Source organism: Pieris brassicae, chromosome 6, assembly GCF_905147105.1.
Source record: "Pieris brassicae chromosome 6, ilPieBrab1.1, whole genome shotgun sequence".
NCBI lineage: Eukaryota > Metazoa > Arthropoda > Insecta > Lepidoptera > Pieridae > Pieris > Pieris brassicae.
This window is the reverse complement of record NC_059670.1, coordinates 11,168,675-11,196,229: the sequence shown is the minus strand read 5'-3', so window position 1 is coordinate 11,196,229 and position 27,555 is coordinate 11,168,675. Positions and strand designations below refer to the sequence as shown.

At 37.1% G+C, this 27,555-nt stretch overlaps 1 protein-coding gene across 2 annotated transcripts; it reads left to right on the top strand.

Annotated features, from left to right (window-relative positions):
- Nucleotides 1-888: 888 nt before the first annotated feature.
- On the top strand, nucleotides 889-26,674 carry LOC123711346 (chromobox protein homolog 7). Of its 2 annotated transcripts, none has more exons than XM_045663885.1 (3): nucleotides 889-980; nucleotides 9,419-9,808; nucleotides 24,475-26,674. In XM_045663885.1, exons 2-3 carry the CDS (start codon nucleotides 9,740-9,742, stop codon nucleotides 25,243-25,245), a joined length of 840 nt encoding a protein of 279 aa, XP_045519841.1. In that variant the 5' UTR covers nucleotides 889-980; nucleotides 9,419-9,739; the 3' UTR covers nucleotides 25,246-26,674. The 2 variants fall into 2 exon arrangements, with proteins under 2 accessions (XP_045519841.1, XP_045519840.1); XM_045663884.1 differs by lacking the exon at nucleotides 889-980 and adding an exon at nucleotides 8,662-8,796.
- Nucleotides 26,675-27,555: the final 881 nt, after the last annotated feature.

The following is a 27,555-nucleotide window of genomic DNA, read 5'->3' as shown; positions in this document are numbered from 1 at the left end:
GCGACTCTCATCCCAGAGGTCGTAGGTTCGATGCCTGGACCAATAGACTTTCTTGCTATGTGCGCTTTTAACATTCGCTCGAACAGTGAAGGAAAATATCGCGAGGAAACCGGCTTACCATAGACCTAAAAAGTCGACGGCGTGCAGATTGACAAATGATCATGAAACAGATACAGACATCTGAGTGTGAGGAATCAGAGGTGCCACTGATTTATTTATTTTATTTTATAGACTTATTACACGCTAAACAATATTGAAAATGCTGGGAGCCCTTAAGAGTGCCCCACGGAGGGGTAGGCTTTCCAATTTCCGGTCCCTTTTCTCCCTCGCACCCCTTCACTGTTGAGTAATTTCATTAAAGTCGAGTGAATATCTTTTGGAGCATTCGTTTTAAAAATACTCTTGGAATTTATTATTGAATTTTTTATTCGAGCTATTGGCAAAATAGTACAAATGCTTTTGCTTCAGAACAAGAAGAGCCTATACGGAGAGAAGCTGCGGGAATCAGCTCCTTTTTTATACCTCCATTTATAAATGCTTGCCTATCATATAAATATTAAAATAGTCATTTGTATTTCTTTAATTATTTTTATTTTATTTTTAAAAAACTACGAAGAGAGAGAATGTATTAATATATGACATTACAAATTTTACACACAGACATTTTACACATCAATAATAACAGAACATATTAAAAGAAAAGAAATAACTAAAACGAAATAAAATAGAAACTTAATCCTCATTAAGAGCGTGATACGAATCTCATGGTTGACATCAGTTTGTTATTCTATTATCCAAGAAGGTTAGGTTATATTAAAACCTTATTTTTAATTGTTACTTTATTATCTATATTCTGTTCAGTGACAGTTACAATGACATATGTCAAGAGTGAGTTGCAAGTGCACATCAGATATTTTACGGTTTAAGATTTTTTATCGTTCGTTAAGGTTAATGAAAAACGTTAAAAATACAAGCTTATGGTAAGCGATTTCCAATTCGTTATTTTTGTGTATTTTACTCTTAGAATCCAAAAGTGTTGAACAAGTAATCTTATAATTAAAAGCACCGGTATGTAGTTAAGTACAAATAACTTAATAAACATCAAAACCTGTTGGTATAGCTTTAAAATCGCATTATGTTATTATTATAACATATATATATATATATATGTATATGTATATATATATAATGACAAATACTTTATTTTACTTCATCTCATATATATCTTTAATCAAAAATAAGCCCAATTCAACTTAAAGATCGGTCTATAATAATATTAAGCGGTCCCCAGCGCAACTAACTTTAAGTATTACTATACTATACCATACTATCTTCAAGTGACAGCTACAAACCAGATAACTATCATTTCAAAAATGTCCCCTAGTTTTGATAGACTTCATACATGTATAGAAGATCTCTTTTTGTGTTGTTAAACATATAATACTTGTAAATATTAAGTTTTGATCACCTAAAATAGCCGTTTTAACAGTAAATTAATATGAAAAAAGATAAGACAAAACATAATCTTACAAGACTGTTTTCTCTGCTTTGTTGGCTTGGCTCTGTTTTCAAATCCATTTTTAACAGAAAAATCGAAAGAGTTTTACAATTTGGAATTTAAAAGTAGATTCAAACTTACCTTTAGCTATTCCTATTTTTATAAAGCAGAGGACAAACGAGCAAAGGGACATCTGATGTTAAGTGTACCGCCGCCCATTGACAGTTTCAACGCCAGAGGGCTCGCGATTGCTTTGCCGGCCTTTTAAGAATCAGTGCACCCTTTGCTTGAGGGAATTGCTTCGTAAATACCTCAATGGAATAGCAAAAATGCAGAAAAAACTGCCTTAAAAAACGCTCAGTTGTGGAACGACAGACGTCGAAGTGATTCGGGTGGAATATCGTGTTCTGCCTCGACGTCCGATGATGAAACTCAGCTGCAGATATTAATCCGAACAACTCCTCTGAACACACTAGATTTAAATGGTCATACATACGTATGAAAACTATATTTGACAGTAAACTAAGCGACCTTATTCGCTTTTAATAAGATCTTGTCAATATATCTCTACGAGTACAATAATTTTGTTACTATAGCTGTTATTTATTACCTTCAGCAGTTAAAAGTAATAAGCCTGACCATAAAATGTAATCGTATTAAAAAACAAGATCAAAACAATTTTATAATGGGTAATTATCTGCCAACAAATCATCACAGAACCGCCTTCGAATAAAGAAGACAATTATTTATGATACACCGAAAAAGTTTCTATGTGCACGCAAAAAATCGTATCAAATTTAAATACCTACCTAATGCCCGGTTTGAATGTCAAAGGAAGGGAAACTTTTGTTAACAATACAGCTGAAAAGCACCCTGTCGATTTAACGACCCGTCGTGCGAGTTACAAGCGCGTAAAGCTTTCGTATTTTATTAGGGAAAACGATGAAGCGCTTACATCGCTGTTTTGTACAAACGTCAGCCCGATCCCGAAGCAAATGACTGACGGCTTCGTAATATTAAATCTCATGCAATGCCAAGGTAAAAGAGCAGTTGTTAGTGGGAAGGAGCGATCAAAATCCCTTGCGAGACACAACCCTTTGTTGCTAGAAGCTTTAATGGGGGAAGCGAGTATGGACAAAATTGCGCGTCGTTATTATTCTGACAATAGGTGTTCTGAGAAAGGAGCCGGTTTTTGCAATGCCTGTGCAAATTTCTCGTCGGGAACCACCATGTGGTTACTGCCTTACAAAGGATCGAGACAACTCTTAGCGATTACCAGGGAATGTTTGGATGGCGAAGTATTTACTGTTACTGATGGCAGGTATTCATTTCATCATTTTTTTACATTCACTGTATAAAATTATTTACTCATTATATAAACTAATTAGTACCGAGCAGCACCCATTCTTTTATTGTTTTCTATTAGATAGAAACATAAAATCACTAGGCCTAAATCCCGTGTAAGTTATGTATAACAGAGAGAAGATAAAAAAAATTAAAAATACACCAATGTAACCTCAAGAAACTTTATGATGAGTAATTTTTACTTCTAATAAATCACTCCAAGCCTCCGCTTGCAACGCTATATTAAAGTTGTATTCTCAACTACTGGGCACCGTCTTAAACAAGGAGGGACTCGAATCGTCTTTACCCAGTCACTTTTAGAGCTTGGGTTGCGTAGAGTTTTGGGGTCTCTGTATCTTCTATATTTACCATGTGCTGAGTGCTGAGTTTCGGTCGTCGACACAGAATACGAGATTGTCGCGTAAACTCGCTACTTTTATATTTACCCTAAAGGTGTTCATTAAACTGCCCTGAGAAAGACTAAAGAGGGTTTGGAACTCCATTCCTACGTCGAGAAAATTAGGTAGGTCCTTTGACCGCTCTGCCTCGGAGTTTATAATTTTCGTTACGGCCGCTTTGTAGTATTACATAACGCATTGCGTGGTTGTATTATATAAAACAGTTTGATACCGTTTTAAAAACAGTAGCTCTACCTTCAGGCGGTAGCTCATGTCTGAGCGTCGTGGTCAGGCCAGTATACATCTGGAGCGGACTGTTTCCACTGGTTTCAATCCAGCGCCTGTCTCATATATGTATAGTTTTAAGGACGATGACTCTTTTAATTGGTCTTGATCTATTGCCTTCTTTGTTACCAACCACGATCAGTTTCTCCAATTTCTGTATAATCAAACCTATAAGTGAATAAATAATAGTAAATAGTTTTAATATCCTTTATAACTGAACCGTAACCGCAGGTAGGATTTATAAATTATGTTTTTTCGCTCCATTTCCTTAAGTTCCTTAGTATTTGACTTCTGTCACCATAACAAATCGTTATGGATTTTCTGGGCCATTAATTTCGCTATCGGAGATAAGAATCAGTGAAATGGTACAGTGGTTTGGAAAACTTACACAAAAACTTAACGATATGGCTAGTTTAGTATTTCAATCGCGCCCCAAGTGTATGTCCAAAGCGTGAAATTTGTGTGAAAGAGGTTTATAATTTCTGGGGTATTCAAACTAAGAGTCTGACATAATTAAAATAAGGTTATTTAGTTTAGTCAAGGTTGATTAGAGGCGGAATTAGTCAATGATGTTTAGTTTTCTTCTTATGGGTTTTTTGGATTCGATTTCAAATTATCGCGTTACTCTTACTGACCAGCATTTGATATCTTCTTATTGTAGTGCCTCCATTACTGGAGGTTGCCCGTCAGTTTCTTGAAGCGTGGCTTGTCCTGTGCCAGATCTCAGCATCTCTTCCGCAGTCGCAATACCCGTCCACATTGCGAAGTCATCATTTGTTCCCTCTACCAATACGTCGTTTACCCTGGATTTTGACCAGTATAATTAATTGAAGAAGGTGGTAGCGGTCATGGCTCAACACATAGCTCAGGTACGCAACTTTCCGTTGATTAATGTTTTGCATAAGTTTTTTCAACATTCCAACTCGTTTATGAATCTTCTTGTTAGACCTTCTGGATTCAGCTTATACGAAGCAAGCGCCGACGGGTATCTTCTTTAATTGTCCCAGCTTCACAGCCTTACATAACCATTGGCCATATGTAACAAAGAAGAATTTGTACTCGGAGTTTAATGGTCATGTGAGGACGGCACTAAAATGACTTCATTTTGTTCAAAGATCCTCGCGCGATTTCAATTCGAGACCTAATTCAGACCTAGATCAGGATTCCACTCATTTGTAATCAAGTTTCCAAATACTTGCAGTGCCGCACTTGTTCCAAGGTCCTTCCAGCTACATATTAATTAGGACCAAAACAGTCGTTTCGAGAAATGACCATCACCTTCGTCTTTACTGCATTAATATGCCGTCTCATTCGCTAGTTTCATGAACTCGAATAACAAGCATATGCAGATCGTTCATTGACGAGGCTATTAAAACAGTCGCATTTCATATATATTGATCTAATCTATATTATAATTCAAGGCAATTATTCAATCATTTCCTTATCAGCAAATTTGACAAGATTGTGGTATTCGTGTATATAAAGTCCTAAAAGCGACTTCTGCGCATGCAAATCCTGCCAACTGAAAATAACTGGAATATATGAATTGCTTCGCGTTTATACAAAATTCTTGTCTAATTATATTTTTATGAACACAATTTATAATAATTATATTTTGTTGTAATTTCGCTTTGTATGATCGAGAAAAACTGTGGCCATTAGGTCTGGACTCCTTATGTACCTATGTGTTTCGTGAGTATTTGTTTAATAGGCGAGTAAGTGATCCGTCTGTACTTGACACCGTAGACTTTTTGGTCTAGGGCATGCCGGTTTCCTCACGTTGCTTTCCTTAATCATACGAGTGTTGATTTCAGGGATGAGAGTCGCAGGCTAAATCCCAACACTGCTTAGATTATTAACTTGAATTTTCACGAACTCATCATTTTCTTCTATAATAAATTTCTTCTGTACAAACATTACCTGTCCACATTGTATCCCTAGCTTTCTTACTAACTACTTACTGACGTGAGACTTATCTTAAATTATCGTGATTTATGTGTACTGTCCTTTTTTTATTTTTAATGTATCATCGTTTTAGTTTAGTAGTTTTTTTTTGTTTCCTGTTTAGTTTTGTTTTAATAACTGTGTATAACATGTATTTTTGCACTTCTGGCCTTCTTATGTAATTTAATACTTTTTTTTCTTTACTCAGTGGTGCCTGGAAGAGATCGCTCGAAAGCGATAAGGCCGCCAGTTGCCATCCTTTTGATTTAATTATGTCCAATTTTTTTATATTGTAATGTAACGAAGTGTTTATAAATAAATAAAAAAATATACGACCAGCTAGGTATCCTGCGTTTGCCATCCGTTTTGTGTCTTTCTCGTCATTTTAAAGTTATTTCTGCTATATTTCATTATTACAACTATATAATATAAAGATAACCTTTATCATTAACAAAGACTATTGATACATTTGGTATTTAAGATGAATCATAGGTATATTCCTGATAAGCTGATGCTTGACATCTATTTGTGGTTTTTTTTAAGTAACAGGAGGCAAACGGGCAGGAGGATTACCTGATGTTAAGTGATAGCGCCGCACTCACATTGCCAGAGGGCTCACAAATGCGTTACATCACTTTTTTTTTATTTTTTATTAATTTATTAACACTTCGTTACATTACAATGTAAAAAAAATTGAACATAATTAAATCTAAAGGAGGGCAATTGGCGGCCTTATCGCTTTCGAGCGATCTCTTCCAGGCAACCACTGTGAGTAAAGGAAAAAATGTATCAAATTACATAAGATAGGCAAGAAGTGCAAAAATACATGTTATACACAGTTATTAAGACAAAACTTAATACAAGGTTTTATTACAAGGTTCTCTAAGGAAATTAATGATTAGATACTATGCCTGAGTCACACATAGCTTTTTTCGTTTTATCGGGCCGTCTTGCTCTTAAAGCGCATCTTCGGCCCTATATACAGTACTGTTCTCACCTCTGGCTTGATCCCTTGGGGTTGCGATTTGATGTGAGGTCTCTTTACATCTTCTACCGCATTTACCATGAAGAGCTGTTCAGATGTTGAAATTAATAACTGCAGCTGTGTTACATCCCTCTACACTCGTCGTTCCACAATTCAGAGTTTTTAAGGCAGTCTTTGCCGTGTACCACTATGTGGGACTAGTGCCCACTGAAGTGTTTCCGAAACAATTCGACTTAGGGTGCTTTAAGAGAAGAGCGTATCAGTTCTTAAAAGGACAGCAACTCGCGACTCATCTGGTATTGAGAGTGTCTATGGGCGGTATCACTTACTAGAGCCTCTCGACCGTTTGCCCCCCGTTCTACATAAAAAAAAAACAAATGTTTTGTGATTTCATTTAATAGTCTATTAATCCGTTGGAGTTGAGAATATAATTATTTTCAATTTATTGCCCTGGAAATATGAATACACCAGCTCTTTCCACTTGATCGCATTTGATTGGGTTGACCAGGTACTTCTCGAGCGGCGCCGTATCACGTCAACGTCTGTCGTATAAGCGTTTTATGAACTTCCATGTGGAACCAGCTGCCCAAGTATTTATTAATAAATTCTACTTAATCCCTCAGGAGAAGATTCGTTTCGATTACAAAGCTTCTCTGACGCTAGATTTTGGTCAGAAATAACCTAAAAACTTCTGCGCAGTTCATGACAGCCATCTTATTGTGTGGGTATACTATCTGCGCGGTAAGAAAAGCGACGCGTTATCCGAACTTATAGTTCCTGTACGTTACGCGTCGTTTTATTAATTCATAAAATTAAATATATTTCTTCCACATCTTACCATTACTCAAAGTAGAGATGAGCCGGTCACAATGCCCGCATTGGTGATAACAAATGGCTCAACCTTGCTTGGAATAGCCCAGTGAGAAGAAAAAGGACTCCCACCAGAAACGTGGGAAGATGAAATAACAGAGAAAGCGAATTGAAAGTCATAATGTCTAGTGGAAAATTCAGAATTTTAGTGCATTTTTTTTGAGGTCATTTAAAAGTAATCGAGGACGCCATTTTTATTCCTTGTATTGACGCTTTGTTTGCCAGGGTACTCAATAATTCATCCAAAATCCTGGACCGCAACTTTTCCCTTAAAACAAAAAAATTGGTTGAAAGTCTCTATTTCCGATTATAGCACTGAATCCTGGACGGTACGGACTGAAGGAAGAAAAATAGACGCTCTGGAAATGTGGTGGTGGAGGCGGATGCTATGATTCCCTGGACGGCTAATTAAACAAACGATACTAAGAGAACAAGGAAAGGTTACAAGTAAAAAATCTACTTACACTTTGTTCCGAACGCACCCTGAGTTTTTTTTAGATATGTAACATACTGAGATCCAAAAGGCTAGGAGAACTCATCTTGACTACCAGAGGCTCGCCGAAGATAGCGAAGAGTGGAAGAAGTTGTGTGGCGCCACTAACACGATCATTAGAAATGAAAAGTGAGGAACTTGTCATGGTTAGATTCGTATGAAGAGAGATTTTAGTCAACATCTGACAAACACTATTTTGACTTAGTATTTCGTTTTGTTTTTAGCAAGGAAAAACTCAAATTTATGTAAAGATGACACACCCTTTATTGAAGACTCTATCTTAATAGGTCTATAAATGTCAGTTTAAAAATACACAAGATAATCAAACCTTAATTATGATAGCGGCAGTGCTATTTTACTTTCAACATTTATAAATTAACTGCGTCGTATCAAAGATACGCCGCGTCGCTATCGGCTCTTGAGTCGGCTAGCGAGTTGAGTATATTTATCTTGCTATATCTCCCTACAACATTCGACAAACAGAATAAATAAACGTGTTTTCCGCGCCCGGATCCAAAGACCCTCGCATGGCTAATCCAAAATGTCGGTTCATTTTTCTATGTGAGGCAGCGATACAAAAAACAACGCTGAATCGAACGAGCCGCTCATTTAGAAAGGGACGGAAGAACGCGGCAACCGGTCTGCAACAGGCGGAGCGCGAATACAACGGCCCCCATTGGCCAGCGGCAATCATCGTCCGCCGCCTGCGTCAGACGGGCCCCCTCATTGGCTGCACACATGCCCCTCCCGCACCCCCCGCACCCCGAAACGCCGACCTTTCACGACTGCTGCTCCGATTCGATACGACCGAAAATGCCTTAGTTACTTCAAGCGAGCAGTGTGGTGTAGACGTTTTCGCGGTCGATTTCAGCAAATGTTCAAAAACCGGTTTCTCGTTGCCACGGACCTAAAATATGTTATCTCTAGTGACATTTGTGGGTGAACTCTGAATTTTACTGGATTTTCTTTATCATATCAGGTAATTTAATTATAATGCACACACTATTGTATTATGATTGGCAGTAATCGAATTATAATGTTATTGTAGCTAGTTCTGCGATAAAACAACTTCAAACGCAACCAGCGAGTGTAATTTATTGCCGGATGATCGAACGTAAAAGCGGTGTCCTCGTAATCAACGTAGGCCGATCGGTGCGGCAACGTCGCGCGTAAATAATAGGGTAGGCGCTCGTCTTTCTCTCGCAGCTGGCGCGGTACGGCAACGTCGCGCTATTAGACAACCGACCGTGCCTCCACCGCGCGCCGCCACTCTGGGACATCGCACCGGGGCCGGGGACTGGGGAATCGCCCGCCAACTCAGCCGAGACGCATTCAACGCTTTGAAATACCTAACTACTGTTCTATTTTTTTTATGGGAATGGCCTGGCTATAGTTAATTACTTCGCGTGATTACTCGCATGATAAAAGTTATTAATATAAATTTACATAAGCTCATTATTTACCGGACTTATATACTATGGGGATGAATGTTTTTAATAAGATTCCAAATTGTTAGAGTAAGAAGCGAAAACGTATACAACGCTATTTTGCTGAAAATTCAAAAAGACTTTACTAATGTTGAAAATAAAACTTGTTTACAGATAATATCGAACGGGTGTTTGTGAATGCGTAGCGCACTCTGTTGGGGACCGGCGGAGTGAGGAAGCGAGACGTGCGGGGAGAGCGGCTTCTTCCCCCTTCCCTTCAGTTTGCTCGAGGATTGAACGGCGAGAGGACGTTTGAAGTTTTGTCGCGCGAAAGGATCGTTCGCGCGGCAACTTTGAACAGTGTTAGTGGAGGAACATTGCATTGTGATAACAAATGTGTGCGGGATTGTAGTGAAACGCTAATTGGATGCAGTGACAGGATCACTTGTTGGATTGCAGTGTTTTATTGGATAATAAAAATCAACCAAACTGGGGATGCACAAGATGGAACTGGGCGACAGCGTGTACGCCGCTGAGCGTATAATGAAGAAGAGAATTAGAAAGGTGAGCTTATTTTTGCGAAAGCGAACGCAGCATATACCGCTTACAACACAGATCACATATCACACGCCCGGTATTTTGTGTATTGTGTTTCGCAATGTCTTGCATTGCCTGAACAACGTAGTTGCATGTTTTTAATACGGCATAATCCGTGCATTGTGATCCCGTAGCAGCTGTTGAGAAATTATCGCAAGGGTTTTGGTATTCAGGCGTGTTCCCCTTACACTTTGTAACTGAGGGCTAAGATGAATACTATGGTTCCCTTCTTGAGATCGTATTTAGTTTGACAGTAAACAAGTTTGGGGGTATTGAAGTTAACCTTGCGAAGATTTCTTTATTATAATATGGCTCAATTTGATGTGTATTTCTTGTGCTTGAAACTAACTTCATTGAATGCTTTATTCCTGCTTATTGTTATACTAAGATATAAAGAATATGCAGTTTTACAAGTATAAAACGCGTTCTTAACGTTTTTTATACACTAGAACGGTAAATTCTTTTTGATGTATCCTAGTCCTGTAAATTTAGATTTGGGCTTATGTTTGACCGTTGTTTTACGCCTTAAGGGATTATCGAGATAAGGTACAATTAAGTAGAATAAATGCGGCTGCAGAAAAGGTAAGTGTAGATAAGAGCTTATTATTTATTGTTATTTAATGACACATGGATTGGAATTACAATTTTTTATCCTTTTTATAAGACATAAATAAATGTATAGGTAAATATTCTTTATCTCTTGTGTTTAAAAGAGTTTTAATTTATTTTAAAAATGGCTGTATTTGACTGTATTTTTTACGTGAAATACATACATTACAAACATACATAATTAATTATTTGTTTCATTAATAAATTTAGTTATTGAAATATTATTATTAAATGAATAATATTTTAACATAAGCTATTACCGTAAACAGTACCTATTTGGTTTCATACTGTTGACAAAACCATAATTATAATAGAAAAGTCTACCATATTAACTGAAAATATTTATTAACTTCTTTTACACTCATTAACCTCTAGTACTTTTTGTATATGCAATAGGTATTTCGTGCTCCTCCTTAAATGTCTTGGAATCTTCTATTTTGGTGAATAATATGAATACTATAAAGCTATAAAGGAAAGCTGGTGGATTACATGCCACAATTCACTATCTCTCAATATGTACAACAACAGAATATAAGCGAAATAATGAAATGTTAATTGCTATGAAACCTTACTCCACCTGGAGAAGTCACAGACGTCACAGTCACATTCCTGTGCTTTCCCATGGCTGCCTTTATCATCTAGTTGTATACTATAAAGCTCCTCAATTTAAAAAATACAACATTTAGAGGTATGACTTACCTTCTTCGGTGCTTCGAAAGAGACTGAGAGACTGATGATATTAATTTTGTTACAAAATTATTTAGTGACTGATTGAGACAAATAAAAAAATATTACACCATTGTCGTCTATTCATTAGATTTGTAATAGAAAAATCTTACGTCATAGTCTCTTAAATTTTGCTAAAAGATATTATTTGTTACTAAGTGACTAAATTCCACATCAGCATCCTGTTTTTTATTTAACACCGGGCAAACGGGCAGGAGGATCACCTGATGTTAAGTGATACCGCCGCTTATAGACAGACATTAACAGAGGGCTTCCATCGCAAGTGCGTTGCCGGAAGAACTATTTGTAAATCCTTATAGTTACCGAAACACGGAATATGGAAAACGCAGCTCTACGGGCGTATTAGAGCTATCGCGTATCACGTTCTGTTTATAGTATTAGTACGAGCCTAGGCTGTAAATTTTGCTCACTCCGATTTTCTTAGTTTTATACCTAAGCGTGGTGATTTCTTTAATCGCCGGAGTTACCGCGACAGTACCTATAGCCAAACACGAAGGCACTATCTTCAACTGTTACATTGCATTCTTTAGTATCATAGCAATTAACATTTCATTATTTCGCTTATATTCTGTTGTTGTACATATTGAGAAAGCTTAAAATCTTCTATTTAAGCACCCCGATGACCCAGGAACCGTATATTTTGATCCTTCGAGCCGGATAGCTCGTGTAAACTATACTATAGAAAAATCTGGGTACGTTACAATCGTATCAAGTACGAATGGGTACAATTATTTCGTGAAGAAGTCGTAGTATTTACGACTGATTTTTCTTTCGATCATGATTCATGAGATTATGATTAAGAAGTTGGACTTTCTTGTTTTTTCTCTTCGATTACATTAAAAATGGTTGACAATAGTAATATCCTGTATCTATATCCAACATTCCGAGTCGTTAGCACCTAGTTAAGATATTTAAACTGTCTAAGTGTGCCACTTGAATAGTTTATAGCTAGATTGGCTATTTATAGTAAACGTAAAAATAGTCTTATTTATAGTTAAAGTAAAATAAACAATCAGAATTGTAATACTACTGACTAATACTGTGACCAGGACACATTCAAGATTTGGAATGATTTATGTTCCAAAACTTCCGAAAATTTCTTCACGTAACTTGTCAACTACGTAAGGATTTGACAGAAGTGTATTGGATAGATCTACGACACTCGCAGTAGAAAATAAATAAACATAAACATGCTAAATTCATGGATGAACATCATGGATTATTTCCTAAGCTAAGATTAAGATATATTATAAACACCGATTCTAAATCTTACATTTGTTTGTCTTTCAAGTTAAGTAAAAAGTGTCCTCATTAAGAATTGGACCAACTTTTAATATAATTCAATTAACACAACCATTTCTATAGATTATTACTAGCTGCCTAAAAGTTTCCGAGACCTCTGCTCGGCTAGCGCCCGTGTCTAATTTGGGAAACTACTTAATAGCATAACATTATACTTATCACTAAAATAAACTTTACGCAAATAAAAATATGGGTTACAATCGAATGAACACGATTCAATTTGTTATCTGCAGCTGAACGACTGAATATAATCGGTTCCTAGAATTTGCACCTTATGATTTAAAGTTAAAGTTCAAATTACTTTGAAAGTTATCTATAGTAGAGCAACTCCTACAGAGCGCTGTGGCCCTAGTATCTTGTACCAAACGCGCCAGTATTTGGTTGTGGCCAAAGCGAACGACGAAGGCGCATGCTCCCCGCCATTACCGCCAGCCAATCAGCGTTCAGCAATTCTAGTGTCCACGCGCCTTGAAAAAATAATGCTGTGCTTGGATTCCTAACTTACGCTATCATTAAAAATGATTAGATAACTTTGTCACTATAATTAATAAATTTAACTAATAATAGTTACTTTTGATAAATATCCTAACAATTATGCATTAAACATCGCGTTCGTTACTCTTTCGGTAAATAATTCTTGCGATTTCGAACAGATGGCGCTATTACAAATTTTCATTTATTAGTACAATTTCGTAAAAAAATAATTTGTGGCTATTGAGCAACTCGCTAACGAATTTGCCAATATCTTGAATCAATCTTATAACGAAAATCACGTAAAATAAATAGTACTACTTCCCACGTGTAATAAATAAAAACTAAGTATTAATAATTCGATATATTTAGAAAGGTGCAACTGCAAACGGTTATTATAAAAAAAAATAACCACAGTTGACACGCGACGTGAATTTGAAACGAAGTTGGAAACGACACAAAGAAACCGAATTTTCTAAAAATAATCGTCTGACAATGCCTCTTCGTAATTTCATCCATCCCGTTTTTAGAAATAAAAAAGTGCAACCGGAACAGGGGACCTTTCGACGCCTATAGACTCAATTTCGTTCTAATTTTATTTTATTTGTTTTATTTAAATTCGTAATTAATCTTAATACAAAAAGCGTAGTTATGGAGACTGTTTAAAAGGCTAGTATAATATAAAAAGTATTTATTTCTTAAATAAGTCTTTCAAACATCTTTCATGTTAAAAGGAGGGTGAAAATGAGCACAATTCATGAGGTGACTTTCGTATTAAAGAAGTTGCATGGGTCTGCCAAGCATCCACTAATATACAATGTAAATAGATTATTATGTGGAATAAAAAAGATAATATTGATAGCCAAACCATTAACACAGCAAGGTTTCTATGACGACTCGGCGAAAGGTCTCTAAGGAGTTGCTGATAATTCTCACTAAGTGATTTTTCGTCACAGTTTTATTGTAAATCCGATCTGTCAACTGTTTTCAAACATCTTAACAAACGTCATATTAAGGATACGAAATGTTATTTTATATATATCAAGGCCTATATTATATACCCATATATATATATATATATCTCTCTCTATACTTGAATTTTCCTTTAGCTAAAATTGATAATACAAGAGAATGATACCGCGTGATTCGTTATAACGAATTTTAGTATTACGCGCGTTCAATCTCTCATATAACGCGGGAATTTCACACGTTATATTTCTGTACTGCGACATTGATAGACTGTGTTAATATAAATATTTCAAGAAAATACATGGCTCTGATGAAAAATTGAGTATAAAATTTACTATTGAGGTAGGTGCACTGCCTATCTCTTTTGTTTTTGACAACATTGTGACGTAATTATAGTTAGGTATTTGTATTCTTGATACATAATAAAAAAGCATTGTTAAGTGACTGGTACCTAATCTGCAGTGTTAAGCAAAAATTATATAGTAAAATTTTTAATTGGAAGTGTAATATATTATTGTTTACCATAATTTCAAACTTGTAACATAAACTGTAGATACAGCATACATGATTTGGTGAACGTTAATAAAATAAAATTCTATAAAAAAAATCGAAAGATACTCCACGGTTCGCGCTGTTCCCTGCGTAACGGGGTCTTATATACCCTTACGTAGGTACTCGGGTCGAACATAAAAAGTTCTATATCAATGGGTCCCCTATATTTAGAAAAGCATTAATTGTGTAGGGAATATCAACGTGACGTCATTGCGACCCCCACCTCATACATTCCGTTGCAAATTCCAAATCGTAGTAATAAAAAATACGGTCATGAACGCGTGATCATTATAGATTTTGAAAAATTTGTACGATAGTCTAAATTGCTAAATCTCTTGTTTCGAAATGCGTGCACGCACAGGTGTACTTTATTCCGCTCATGGGACGAATATCTATCCGACATGATCAGGATACGTGTTCGCAGTCCATAAAACGTCAGCCGAGTAAGGCCTGTAAGTTGGATCAGAATATCTTCAAGTAGGAACCGCATTTCCCCTAAAACCTCACGAAATGAGGGGTCTCAAAAAGGGGTTCGTGCGGTCGTTATGCCATTATGTAAATATATAAAAATGGTCGGCGTTTTTGTCTGCCCCTATCTGATGCAGATGGGAATTGTAATTAGTAAGATATGACGCGACAGGTGATGTTTCCCACATAATTTTAATGGTGTAAATTCGAATTAATTTTACTTAGTCTAAAGTCTACCCTAAGATCGTACCAACTAGTGTCTTCGAAGTGAGAAAATTCTAAAGATATTGGAGGTTCTCCTTTCTGTCAATCCAGCGATACCTAGGCCGACCAACTGGTCTCCGGCTTCACCGCCCGATTCACTATTACTAGCTGAAAACATCTGCCCACTGAAGTGGTTCCCATCATCCCATCAGAAGAAGAGTCTACCGGTAGTCTTGGAAGAGTTCATCTTTAGGCCCACCTTCGCTGACTCCCGGCTTAGGATTATGGTAGCCATATCCTCAGGGTTATCGTCGAATAACTCTATCATCAAATCTCAAATTTGTCAGTCTTTATCATTGTACTATCGCATCTTAAAGACGTTTTCAAGAGCAGCAATGAAATTTTTTGAGGAGATTGTATCTGCCTGTCTTACGCCAGTAGAAACTTATCCGTTTTATCGTGTAACACATGTGTTATTCATCTTCAGAACAATAATGTTCGATTCAGCCCATGGTTCTCGAAAATGTTTAAAAATAAAATAGATCAGTGGCGCTACAACCTTTTTAGGTCTGGATCTGTCTGTATCTGTTTCATGATCATTTTTATGGTGCTCAGTCTCTTGTGCTCACGTCCTCATGATGTTTTCCTTCATCATTAGAGCGAATGTTAAATGCGCACATAGGAAGAGAGTCCATTACTCAGTCTACCTACCTAATGACTTAGCTTTCCACTTTCTTACAGCTGAGTCCGATGTGGCATTTGTAAGCAGGAAAATAATATATGTTATCTTTGGTATAGACAATGACGAACCAAGCTACGAAACAAACTTCGGAACAAGTGTTTGCTTTGCGACTTAGTGAGGGTCGTCCTTTGTGTTTGGAGACCCTTTTTTCCTTCAAATCCTGTAAACATTTTAATTATACGTAAGATCTGATGGTTGCAGATAAAAACCCAAGCTCTCTGTTGCTTGTTCTTTATCGTTTTTGTTATGTGACAAATAAATAGAGACTTGGCGCTAAGACTCTTATCAAAAACGTTGTTAAGACGAAAGTCATTTGTCTCTGAATCCTGGCCATCACGATGTCTTCACGGCAAATATCTATCGGTGGATCCCCTTCAGGTGATTGATCACTCCGCGACGGTCCAAGCCGAGGTCCCAGTCCCGCAATCCACGCGCTAGTCGCGGGAAAAGCCCATTCCGCTGAGCCTTCAAGATCGAGATTCCATACAAAAAAGTGGATGGAAAACGGGATGCTTACCTACTGTCTATGCGGAATTTCGTTCGGAAGTATTTTTAGCGAAATGTCTATGGATTATCTGTTTAATAACAAAGGAATGCAATCAGTGTTATGAGGGGACTAGAGATGAGGGTCCAGACGTCCCTCGCGTCAGAACCACCCGCTTTTGCTATTGTTTTGGGGTTATCCTCCTAATTGAGTTATTAGCTCTTTTTTATCACATTTTAGAGTCATAACAGTTAGTTAAATGTTTAACTTTGATGTCCTTTTTTTCTGAATGGAAAAACCTCCATCGCTCCCTGGCCAGTAGGTACACCTTTTCGTCATTGGCTTTTAGCTGCTGCACGCCCTCCTCTGCTGACTATCCAGTGGCACCTGGCTCACGTATACTTTCCGATTGTGACTCTCAAGGCAAAGAAATCGTGGTATTCTTTTGTTGGGCTACCAATTTGTCTCTTCGACATTCTTTCGGACTCTGCATGACCCATCCTTATCGGCTCTATGCGTAACGCTATTAGTAGTGATCGTCCTGTATATCCTAGATCAAAAAGTATATGGGAAATATTTACATAAGTATAGTAGTCATTCTCGTAGGAGACTAATTAGGTATTTAAAATCAATTAGTTACCTAATCAAAAGGAAATAATAGAATTGACTTTGACAAATCGTCAAAGTCAATTGTCATTTAACCGATAAGGAATGTAAAAATCTACATAAATTGTTTCTATTAATAAATTTGTTTTAATTTTACTAGAAGAAATGGTTTCCTTCGTAAATTCCAGTTACTTTTCTACTAAAGATCTTATTTACACTTTTCCTTAGTACTAATTGGTGTAAATCATTTGGAAATTCTCATAGCTGACAGTGACACGTCCAAAAGTAGAAGTCTAAACGATAAATTTATTCGTCGCCAAGTACTTTGAAATCTTTTTACCCTATCGCTCATGTACCCACCCACATAAAGCTATCTCTGTCTATCGTCCCTACCCACCTCTTCCTGCGGTATATCTCGAACCTTGTCTAACACGTACGTACGCCACTATCTTTCCCCCTCTCACAAAATTATCTCGTCCCACAAGCAGTGCTGTCCTTGTCTGTCATATAAATAAGTTATATGCTATCTACCTACTCTACAGTACTTCTATGCTCCTGGTAGTTTTGTTACGAAAGAAACACTGATTTTGCAACTCAATTGGGGATGGATATTTTCTTTTTTTATTTGGATGGATTTTACGATAGTTTTGTCCCATAAAACTTGTTTTTATCTTTTTACTACTTTAGATAATATGTGCAAACAAACAATAGAAGTTAAAAATAAGTAGTCTCAGCACGCACACCTTCTTGGAGGTCTTTTCGTGCTTCGAATATTTGATGTATTTTGCTTAGAACCACTTTAAAACTATTCTGCATGTCTGCCGAGCATCAATTAAATACAGTTGACAGGCAGTCAAGTTTCAATTTTGCGACAAAATATTATAGGTATAAAAAATATTGGAATATTAATAAAGCATCAAGTTTATTTCTTCGCCCGCGGCTCTTGTCATCCACCACCCATCCTTTTAACCCCTCCTTGCCTTGCGGCGACCGATAAAGTAGAAATTGAATTTTATTTAAATAAATTTACGCGGAACAATTTTAGTAATTATTTTACAGACTCCGAATTGACTTTATTACTCCTGTCAGTAATACCTTTTTTCATTTATTAAGTCCGTGTATATTTTTCAATATAACTAACAATGTACGAAAATGCTTCTAGTGTGCTTGATCGTCGGCCACTGCAAATCCAATTAGTGTGCGGAGCACGCTTCGTGAAAGCAAATTAGTTGCTACCTCGTTCCCTCTCTGTTCTATAGAAATATGTTTTAATAACCAAACTTTGGTAACTGTGTCTACTTGTTAGTTATGTTGACCTAGTTGTCGGGCGCAACGTCTTACGTAAAACGATACCTGTTTATTTGTCTTATATATATATATATATATATATATATATTATAGTTTATTTTATACGAAGCTTAAAAGTATAATATATAATCTTTTGAAGAATTAAAATACAATAAAGCCATAAAAAGTATACAGTATTTTCTCGTACCTATTCATTCAGTCTCAGTGCAAGGTAAAAGAACAATGACTGAGCGTAGTTTAATCTTATACAATCCGCTTACGTTTATTGTGAACCCATTGAACTCGACGTAAGCCATAAACAGACTTATTAATCTCAATACAATGAGGTTTCTTTATAAAAAAGCTACTTTTATAGAAAAACCTAGCTATTTTTGTTGTTGACGCATAATAAAAATTACTAAAAGTTAAAAACAAGTAAGGTTGATTGATGCGATTAACGACTGTCTAATAATATAATACGTAAACTAAAAATTTCAAGTCTCGAATAATGTTCAGTTGAAGAAATAATTGTAAATTATCTTGAATCAATTAATATTTATAAGACAAAAACGCATTAAGATATTGTACTCAATACAGTGTACGGTAAAGCCATAAAAGGTGTGTTAATTGATAGTCGTGTCGTCAGTCGTCACGCTTTCCCCACAGTCACGCGTGAGTGTGCCATGACCTGACTTCACACCATTCAATGACAGATTTCATGTTCATAGAATATTTACTTATCTCGGAAGTCGTTTGACATTTACTAATAATAGTATAAAGGGCCGTGTTGGTCTTGTGGCTTCAGCGTGCGACTCTCATCCCTGAGGCCGTACGTTCCATCCCCAGATGTGCACCAATGGTCTTTGTATATGTGCGCTTTTAACAAATTTGGCAAATTCCAGCAAATCTACATACGTAATGCTTGAATGGCCCCTAGATAGTAGGATAAATGGCTGCTAAATCCCATTAACAATTGTCCATTACACACGTTATATGCTGGAATTCGAGCGAAAACCTTCCCAATATTCCGTACTATTTCTCATGAACGAAACTAAATTACATCACAAACGCCGTAACGAATGACGTCTCCGTATATTGCTAGGAGCAATTTGAGAAGCGCTTAAACGTCTGATCGCTCCCCACGGGCAATCCCGAGCCATTAATCCACCCCCTGTCCACCCTGGATTCACCCCTGGTCTTCTAGGGTTGGCAGTGGTTAAAGTTAAACCAAAATTACTTTACATTTTACATTTTTATACATCTACGAACTTACCTAAACGTTAACGAACTGGTTCTAATAATAACCCTTTATGGATTAAATTGAGATATTTTACTAACGTTAATTTAACTGATTCCGTTACTAAGCTTTCATGATTACATGGCATGGCTTTTTTTATGCAATAGCCAAACGTTTAGGCAAACGGGCACGAGGCTCACTTGATGTTAATTGATACCGCCGCCAATGGACACTCACATTGCCAGAAGGCTCGCCGGCCTTTCAAGACATCGATGTTTGTAAAATCTTTAAAAAGCCAAGAGTGTGTGTTACCTATTAATTTCTCGTCCGTTGGTATATTTTTTTTGTTGCTATATTTTTTGATTTCTTACATTTATATTAAAATCATAAAAGTTATTGAGAATTGTCTGCAAAATTTGCATTTATTTTTTTAGTAGGAAAACTGAAAACCCTACGAAGCTTTGCGAACCCATTTTTCTTCAATACTATGACCTCTTTTTTGTGAAACCTTTTCTGTGTGATAAATGAAGTGAGAAATTACGACGATATCCAAAAAGCATAGTGTTTTCTAACATTAATTGCTAACGTCATTATAAGATTATTTGATAATTAAAACCACATAGAGAGAGCCGTAAAAAATAACACATTTTTTTTTAAGAAAAAAATATTCAGTCACAGATTTTATAAGCTCCGTATCGTTTACAATCTTTATAATTATCACACTAGATATATGTACAAATGTCCTTATAAATTAACCATCAAACACAATTTATTACGAAACGTATAAAGGGAAACGCCCTACTAAATCTCGGTTCGTGCTAATAACAAATACACCTACGTTATATTGCTTATTCCCTGGTAATAAATCTATCGCGCCGCGTCATCCCTCTTTGCCCGCGAGGGATCCGTCTGGACGCAAATTGCCGTTCGACACGAGGCACAGTGACAAAATAAATAGCTTTAAATTGAACCATAAAACTGGTGTATATCGGGAATACTCCTTATAGATGATGAAGTTCTTTATGAAACTCGGCTAATCCATACTTGTTCGTCTTAAATCCAAAGCTTACTTACTAATCATGAACCATCTAAACAGATATTTGAATACCTCTACATCTAGGTACATTTCCCTTTCACCAGTGATATTTATTATCCCAATTTATCTTTCTTCTTCATCATTCCACGTGCCAACATCGCCACACGCTGACATGGCGTTAATTATCACTCGCGGCCTGGCATCTCTCCAGCCTTTGATTAGCGGCGGTTACTTTTCGGCTCGTGTTTGATGATTAGCAAACTGACAATAATACAGTTAAATTAAGAAAGTTAAATAAGGTTCAAAACAGGGAACGAGTTTACTTCAAAATTTAGAAACAGGTGTTTGTTATTAATCAATGGAAGAAATAAACAACGTAATACGGTAGAGACTATAAAATTAATGACCTCATGATAATAAATTAATTGATGTTCACCGATGTTTATAAATTTATATATCGTTATCAAAATAGCTTAACTACATAACTGCGAAATCTATTTTGTTAGAGAATAACGTTTTTTTTTTATAAAACAGGGGGCAAACGGGCAGGAGGCTCACCTGATGTTAAGTGATACCGCGGCCCATGGAAACTTAATGCCAGATGGCTCGCGAGTGCGTTGCCGGCCTTTTAAGAATTGGTACGCTCTTTTCTTGCAGGACCCTAACGGTGCCACACATTGGCTAAAATAGATTTTTCGTTACGCTTTATAGATAATAGATATGAGGAGAGGAGTTTGGCCTAATGGCTTCAGCGTGCAACTCTAAGGTCGTAGGTTCGATACCCGGCTGTGCACCAATAGGCTTTCTGTCTGTGCGCATTGCACATTTGCTCAAACGTTGATGGAAAACATCGTTAGGACACCGGCTTGCCTTAGACTCAAACCGACGTCGTGTGTCTGTCACGTACTTGCCTGTTTTGTTTGTCTTTATTTTTTATTGAACAAAAATATATATGTAATAGGTGATTTATTTAATTTCACGTAGACCATAGCGTCTAATAAATAAAATTACAACTAGTTGGTTTGATTATTTAAATTGTTAAACATACGGGTACCTATTAACATTGATTTGTGATTTACGAATGCCTTTATGGTCTACCTTCAGTCAATTACGTATTGTTCCTTAAATTAATGAGAAATATTTATCACTGGGTTTTCAACAAATGCTGGCAGAGATATAATGAAAGTAGAATAAATGCAGTGGAAACGAGAGCGTTGAGAAGTATGTGAGCGGGATTGGATAAGCAATATATGTGTGGGTTTAAAGAGGACGTAGTGACAAGGATACGAAAGGGAATGCTTAGGATTGTATAGAACTGGTGAATGAGAAGCTGGACAACAAGAAGGATAACAACCGTGAATGGTGAGGTCGGGTTGGGTAAGCCTTGTTGTAGTACATCAGCCAAATCCAGGAAACCCATAACCGACGATCATGCATGGTGTAATGACGTAGAGATCCATGGTTACAATGGACCGGAAAAAAACCGCGTAATAATGTATATAAATAAATATGTTGTATGCATGTAAACGCCTGCTATTTTCTTTCCGTTTTCCCAAACATATATTGATGCATATATTGATGATTAATTTGCAGGCGTTAACGGGAAACCAATGTACAATTTGCTTATATTTTGTGTCTGAAACGCTCTTATACTAGTTTAGACTAATATCTGGTCCGAAAGAAGTAAAAAATCCCAATTGTTCAGCATCAGTACTCAGTAACAATAGCGGCAGCGATTTTGACTTGAATATATCAAGATACATTCTCCGAAAGAGCACTGTCAAATATGGGTCTAAGTCTATGTTATCATAAGACAGGCAACATCAGCGCTACGATCTTGAAAAACAAGTACAGAGTACCGTAATTAATAATTGTTGAAAAAGATCAGTCCCGAATCAATTCCTCATAATCTTCACGAATAAGCTGAGTATAACAATGTTTCCTTTTAGATTTAAGTTTAATCAGTGATCATTCTTCTAGATGTAGCGTAATAATAGACAGATATGAGCAATATTTCCTGAACGTCATAAAAATGTAATATTTGCCACAGAAACAAATTAATTAATTATAGTTCGGAATTAATTATGCATGTTCGAATCGCCTCTAATTGGCGTCTGCGTCGAAAGACGCGTTCCGCCCATGGAGATTATTACCATGACTTCGGCACCGCCCATTCAAAGCAAATTGAATCTTATGTGTACGTGATAGGGCCTATAATATGCGCACGAGTATCGTGGTGTAGTGGGCAAGCCCCGCCCATCGGCCAATCAGAGTGCGCCGCGCAATGCACACTTTGTTAACACGTCCCGAGTGCTTTTTTTGAAGTTTTTTGTTAAGTTATGATGTCTTGGTGTTTTTATTTGGTTTTATTTTTTATTCAGCGATTTGGTGATGCGTGCTTTGTGATCCAATACTTTATTTAGGGAACCTTCATAGGTTTAGTCGGTAACTCAGTCAACACTACTTACTCAATTTGGGTTCAATTCTGCGTTCAACGGTATACGCAAATGTCTATAGAAAAATATGTATACTTATGAACGTCAAAAAGAAGTTAAATTAATTGTAAATCTACATTTACTAGCAGTTTGCAAGTCAAGGGCGTAGAGCGGGTAAGAAGAAGTGGCAAGAAACTTTTCGCCACTCTTTTTAATCGCCAAATATAGTACTCACGTCATATAATATCATAAACAAAAGCCAATTATAAATGTAATAGTTTTCTCTATGTTTAATTTTTAGGAGGATTCCTCGAAAAAGTCCTTCGTTTTTGAGCATAGACAATGTTTGGGTAATGTGTTAAAAATTGAATAATAACTGTTGACGTAATATCCAAAATCAAAGATACAACCCAGATAGTCAAAACAGATAGTGCTTACGTAATACTTGAATTTGATACCCTTTGCCTCAAGTGTTTTCTGAGGTTCCCTTTCCCTATCTCAAATAAACTTCTTTTCCTACGTGGATGGTATTCCTATAGTATATATAAGCCCATTTGATATAGAGAATAGTGATAGTGATGTTTGTTAACATGTTTTCTTCACCTTTTATCTGCTTCTTATATTAAAAAAATTGTTAAACTCTAAAAATAATAGATTCTTAATTAGACGTCACTGCAAAGTAACGCAAACTGCTCTCGAAGCTGACTCACCCTCCGCCAGTAAAACCAATAAGGCGCGAGGGTTTCAAAGTGTAGCCGAGTTCAGTAACGCCCTATCTCACTATGCCTGTATTTAATTATGTACTTTAACCCATTGTTATAAGGTACAAAATAACGAAGCACATATGAGCGTGTGAAGTGAAAGGTCGTTTATAAATATGCAGGAGATTGGGTCTCTGCGGTTTAATGAAATCACAGGTGTACGCCGTGACCGGATGAGACCGTATAACTCCCTTTGGAATATTTCTTTCGTAATGTAAATCTCAATAAATTTTAATTTTAATTAAATAACATCCTTCTATTGTTTGATAGATATGCATGTGCTAGTGTTGCATGTGTATAACGGCATGTTTTTGACAGCATGGGTATGTTAGCCGATCCCGAGGGAGATATCGCGACAGCTGTGTTGAGCAGGTGCGCCGAAATAAACTCGCAAACGGCCCGCCATATCTGCCCGACTTTTTATTCCTTTATTTATACACTATAAATAATCTTAAAGTATTGCTAATGATTGTTAAAACGTAATTGACTACATCTTAGGTTAGCTATATTTATAATATAGTGTCGTAGTAGTGCTTTCCCTCCGCGTTCTTGCCAATTGATGTGCGAAACCCGTTCAGGTCATACGAATCGCAAATTAATCTGCAAGCTCGCGTTCCACCCTCACCGGTCCCCCGCACTCAGTCACGCCACACCGGCCCTCCGCACCACACGCCTCGTAACCGAAATGATACATATAATAACCGACACTTTCTCTCTTTTCAGAACAAAGTCGAGTACTACGTGAAATGGAAAGGCTGGAAACCGAAGCACAACACTTGGGAGCCGGAAGAGAACATTCTCGACCCCAGGCTTATACAGAGCTTCGAGAGAGGAGAGGAGCTGAGGAGACAGGGCCGCAAACGGGAACGAGAGCACTCCCCGGTTGAACGCGCCCGTAGCGGCTCAGAAGAACGCCAACCGCCCCCCGGAAAGCGCAAGGCCGAAGTGCTTTCTAAGGAGTCCGGTAAAATCGGGGTAACGATCACCATGAGCCCGCCGGCCAAAAAGCACGACTTGACAAAACTGAACGGAGGCAGAACGCACAGTCAGCCTCCGCCGCTCGCCGCGCCCCCCGGAGGTGCCGCAGCACCGGCTTCCCCCGCGGCAGAGGCGGCCGCGCCCCGCACGGGGCCAAGAAGGGCGCCCCATTCCCCCGAAGAAGCGGACGCTCACACTCCTCCCGAGAGAGAGCGACGTACCGACACGCAGCCCACGGCGGCGGCTCCGGCCGAGCCGAAGGGAGCCCGACCTCCGCCTCCAACGCCGCAGCAGGAAGACGAGGACTCCTGGGGAGAGCCCCCCGTCACCCCGGCGCCTCCTCCCCCCCCACCCATGAAACGCGGAGCGGCCTTCTGGTCCGCTCGCTCCCCGGTCGCCGACCAGATCTTCATAACCGACGTGACCGTCAACCTACAAACGGTGACCATAAGGGAGTGCAGGACGCAGGACGGCTTCTTCAGAGCACGCGAGGGTCGGCCGCTCGATGTGACGTAAACGCCTCACCAGCCGATTCGCGGCGGAATTGTGTCTAAGACGTTGTTTTTGTGGACAGACCTACGTAGCTAGTATTTATTTCCCTCAGCGTCGACTCGATCGAACCGCGAACTTGTGATGTGAAAGTTTCGAAAGTCGGTGAGGTGACCTGACATTTGTGCGGTTCGGGGTGATTCTCTTTAATCAGTGACGTGGCGAGTCGACATTGAATACGATTGGTTGTTTTTTATCGGCCCCAGAGCCCCATTGTACCTCACTTTTGACCACCTTTTTGTACATAATATAGAAGAGCTATTGTCAATTGTTAAAAATTGTCTATTATTTGTTGAATTATTATAAACAATGACTGGTTTCAGTGCGTACCTGTCGATCGGTTAGCGATTAATATATTATAGTAAATGGTGTGTTTATAATTTTATACTGCATACAAATAGATAGTTAAGTCATACTATGTAAGAATTCTCAGATAAACCCATATATATATATATATATGCAATAGCCAAAACATTACCACCATAGTGTAGTAAAAGTCATACATTAATTTTAAATAAAAAGTTGGAATCTCTATTATTATTATCAATTCGTGTGACGCGCTGCAACAAGTGGGTTCTATAAATTAGCGTGGGAAAGTCGATATTTTTCTCCTTGTTAAATTATACGGGCTATCTCAGGGTTGTAATCCATCGAATAGGGGTTAAGACTTCTTACAGTGTTCTGTTAACCTGGTACCTATGATAGGGGACTTTTCAGTTTAAATGCTTGTGATGACTGCAACTGATTAATTCGTTTTAATTTGTTATTGTTATTTATGTTATTAATTTTGCATTTGATTACAATGTTAGTTAGCACGATGTCATCGAATCGAAGACCTCAATAACTAACCTGTATCTATTGATAGTTAAAACGCTAACATTTGTGTTCCTTATTGTTACGTAACCTATTTTTTTGTTCCTTAATATAAATAAGTGATTTTTATCTGTAGAGGCAGGTAATTTTATTTTAATGATGTATATGAGTAGTCATTTGTCAGCGATGTTTTGTTTTCGCTTACGTGTGAATGCTTCAGAGTTATTTTAATTGTCGGGTTTGAGATAATTTAACGATGGACACAATAAATTCATTTGAAATTTGATCTGTAAACCTGACAATAACTCCGAAGTAATATTATTCGTTTTAAGTACTCCATTGATTTTAATTGTTCGAAGATAATATTCGACAAAAAAACTCAATCTAATGGTTGAAAGATTATTTATTTAATAAATCGTATACACAGTGCAATGGCAATCCACTAGTAATTTTTCTTAAATTACCTACCTGTATAATTTTATTGCATTTTAACTGTGACGATAATTGTAAATAATGTAAATATTTTAATTTTATTTTAAAGAGCACTTGTTCTATATTGTGATAGTTCTCACATACTGTAGTTTGTAAATAAATGAGAATGAATAAGATATCTTTGTTTTAATTTACCACCAATCAAAGAAAAATATTTTTTTAAATCAAACCAATATTAAATTAAACTGGGGACAGCCGTTAGTGATTTGAATTGGCGTAACAGAACTAAATACTACGAATGAATTACCTTCGTCCATTTTAATTTGTAAATTCGCCTGTACGGGATTAAAAATTATGGTATACTGTATTTTTGTCGTTAAAATTAAGAACCAGTTGTTCCATAATTTATTAATAGATTAAATAATCATTTAACAACCTAACACAATATATTGCATTATAAACATTAAAATCTAGGAAAGAGTTTATAAGTAAAAGAACTGATACATCGTCGCTTAGCTAACAATACCGCAGAAGTCATATTTTAGCCAAGTGACGTTTTATACACCAATCGATAGATTACTTTCCCGCGCGTCTAATGAGCTCTCGCTAGAGGTAATATTGTCCAATAAGAGCACGTTATTCAAAAAATAGTAACACAACTCATTGTTTGTCCTAACACCGCGCAAGTCATCATAACGCCATAGAAATTTGAATGTGCCACGTCGCACCATTAGGTTTGTCGTTTAAAAAAAAAGCGGATTTTTTGTAACGGACTGGCCCCTCTGATGTAGTTAAAAGGTAAGGTAACTTAAATATAACATAGTATATAATTTTGTCTATTAATATACTTCATATGATTGAAATTAAAAACATGAATACTTAAGCAGTGTTAGAATGAACAGTTTCGTTGACTTAGGCGGTTTTCTCTTTGCTTGGTTTCGATGTCTGTATGACTTACGCTGTACTTCTGTTTTGAATTTCTGACTGCTGCGGTATTTATCGATATAATTAGCGATGTTTACGGTGTTTTTT

Excerpts from the sequence above, each read along its gene's own strand:
- LOC123711346 (XM_045663885.1), top strand. The coding sequence starts at position 9,740 with ATGCACAAGATGGAACTGGGCGACAGCGTGTACGCCGCTGAGCGTATA. Across the intron at positions 9,809-24,474 it reads TGAAGAAGAGAATTAGAAAG|AACAAAGTCGAGTACTACGT; the intron begins GTGAGCTTATTT and ends CTCTCTTTTCAG.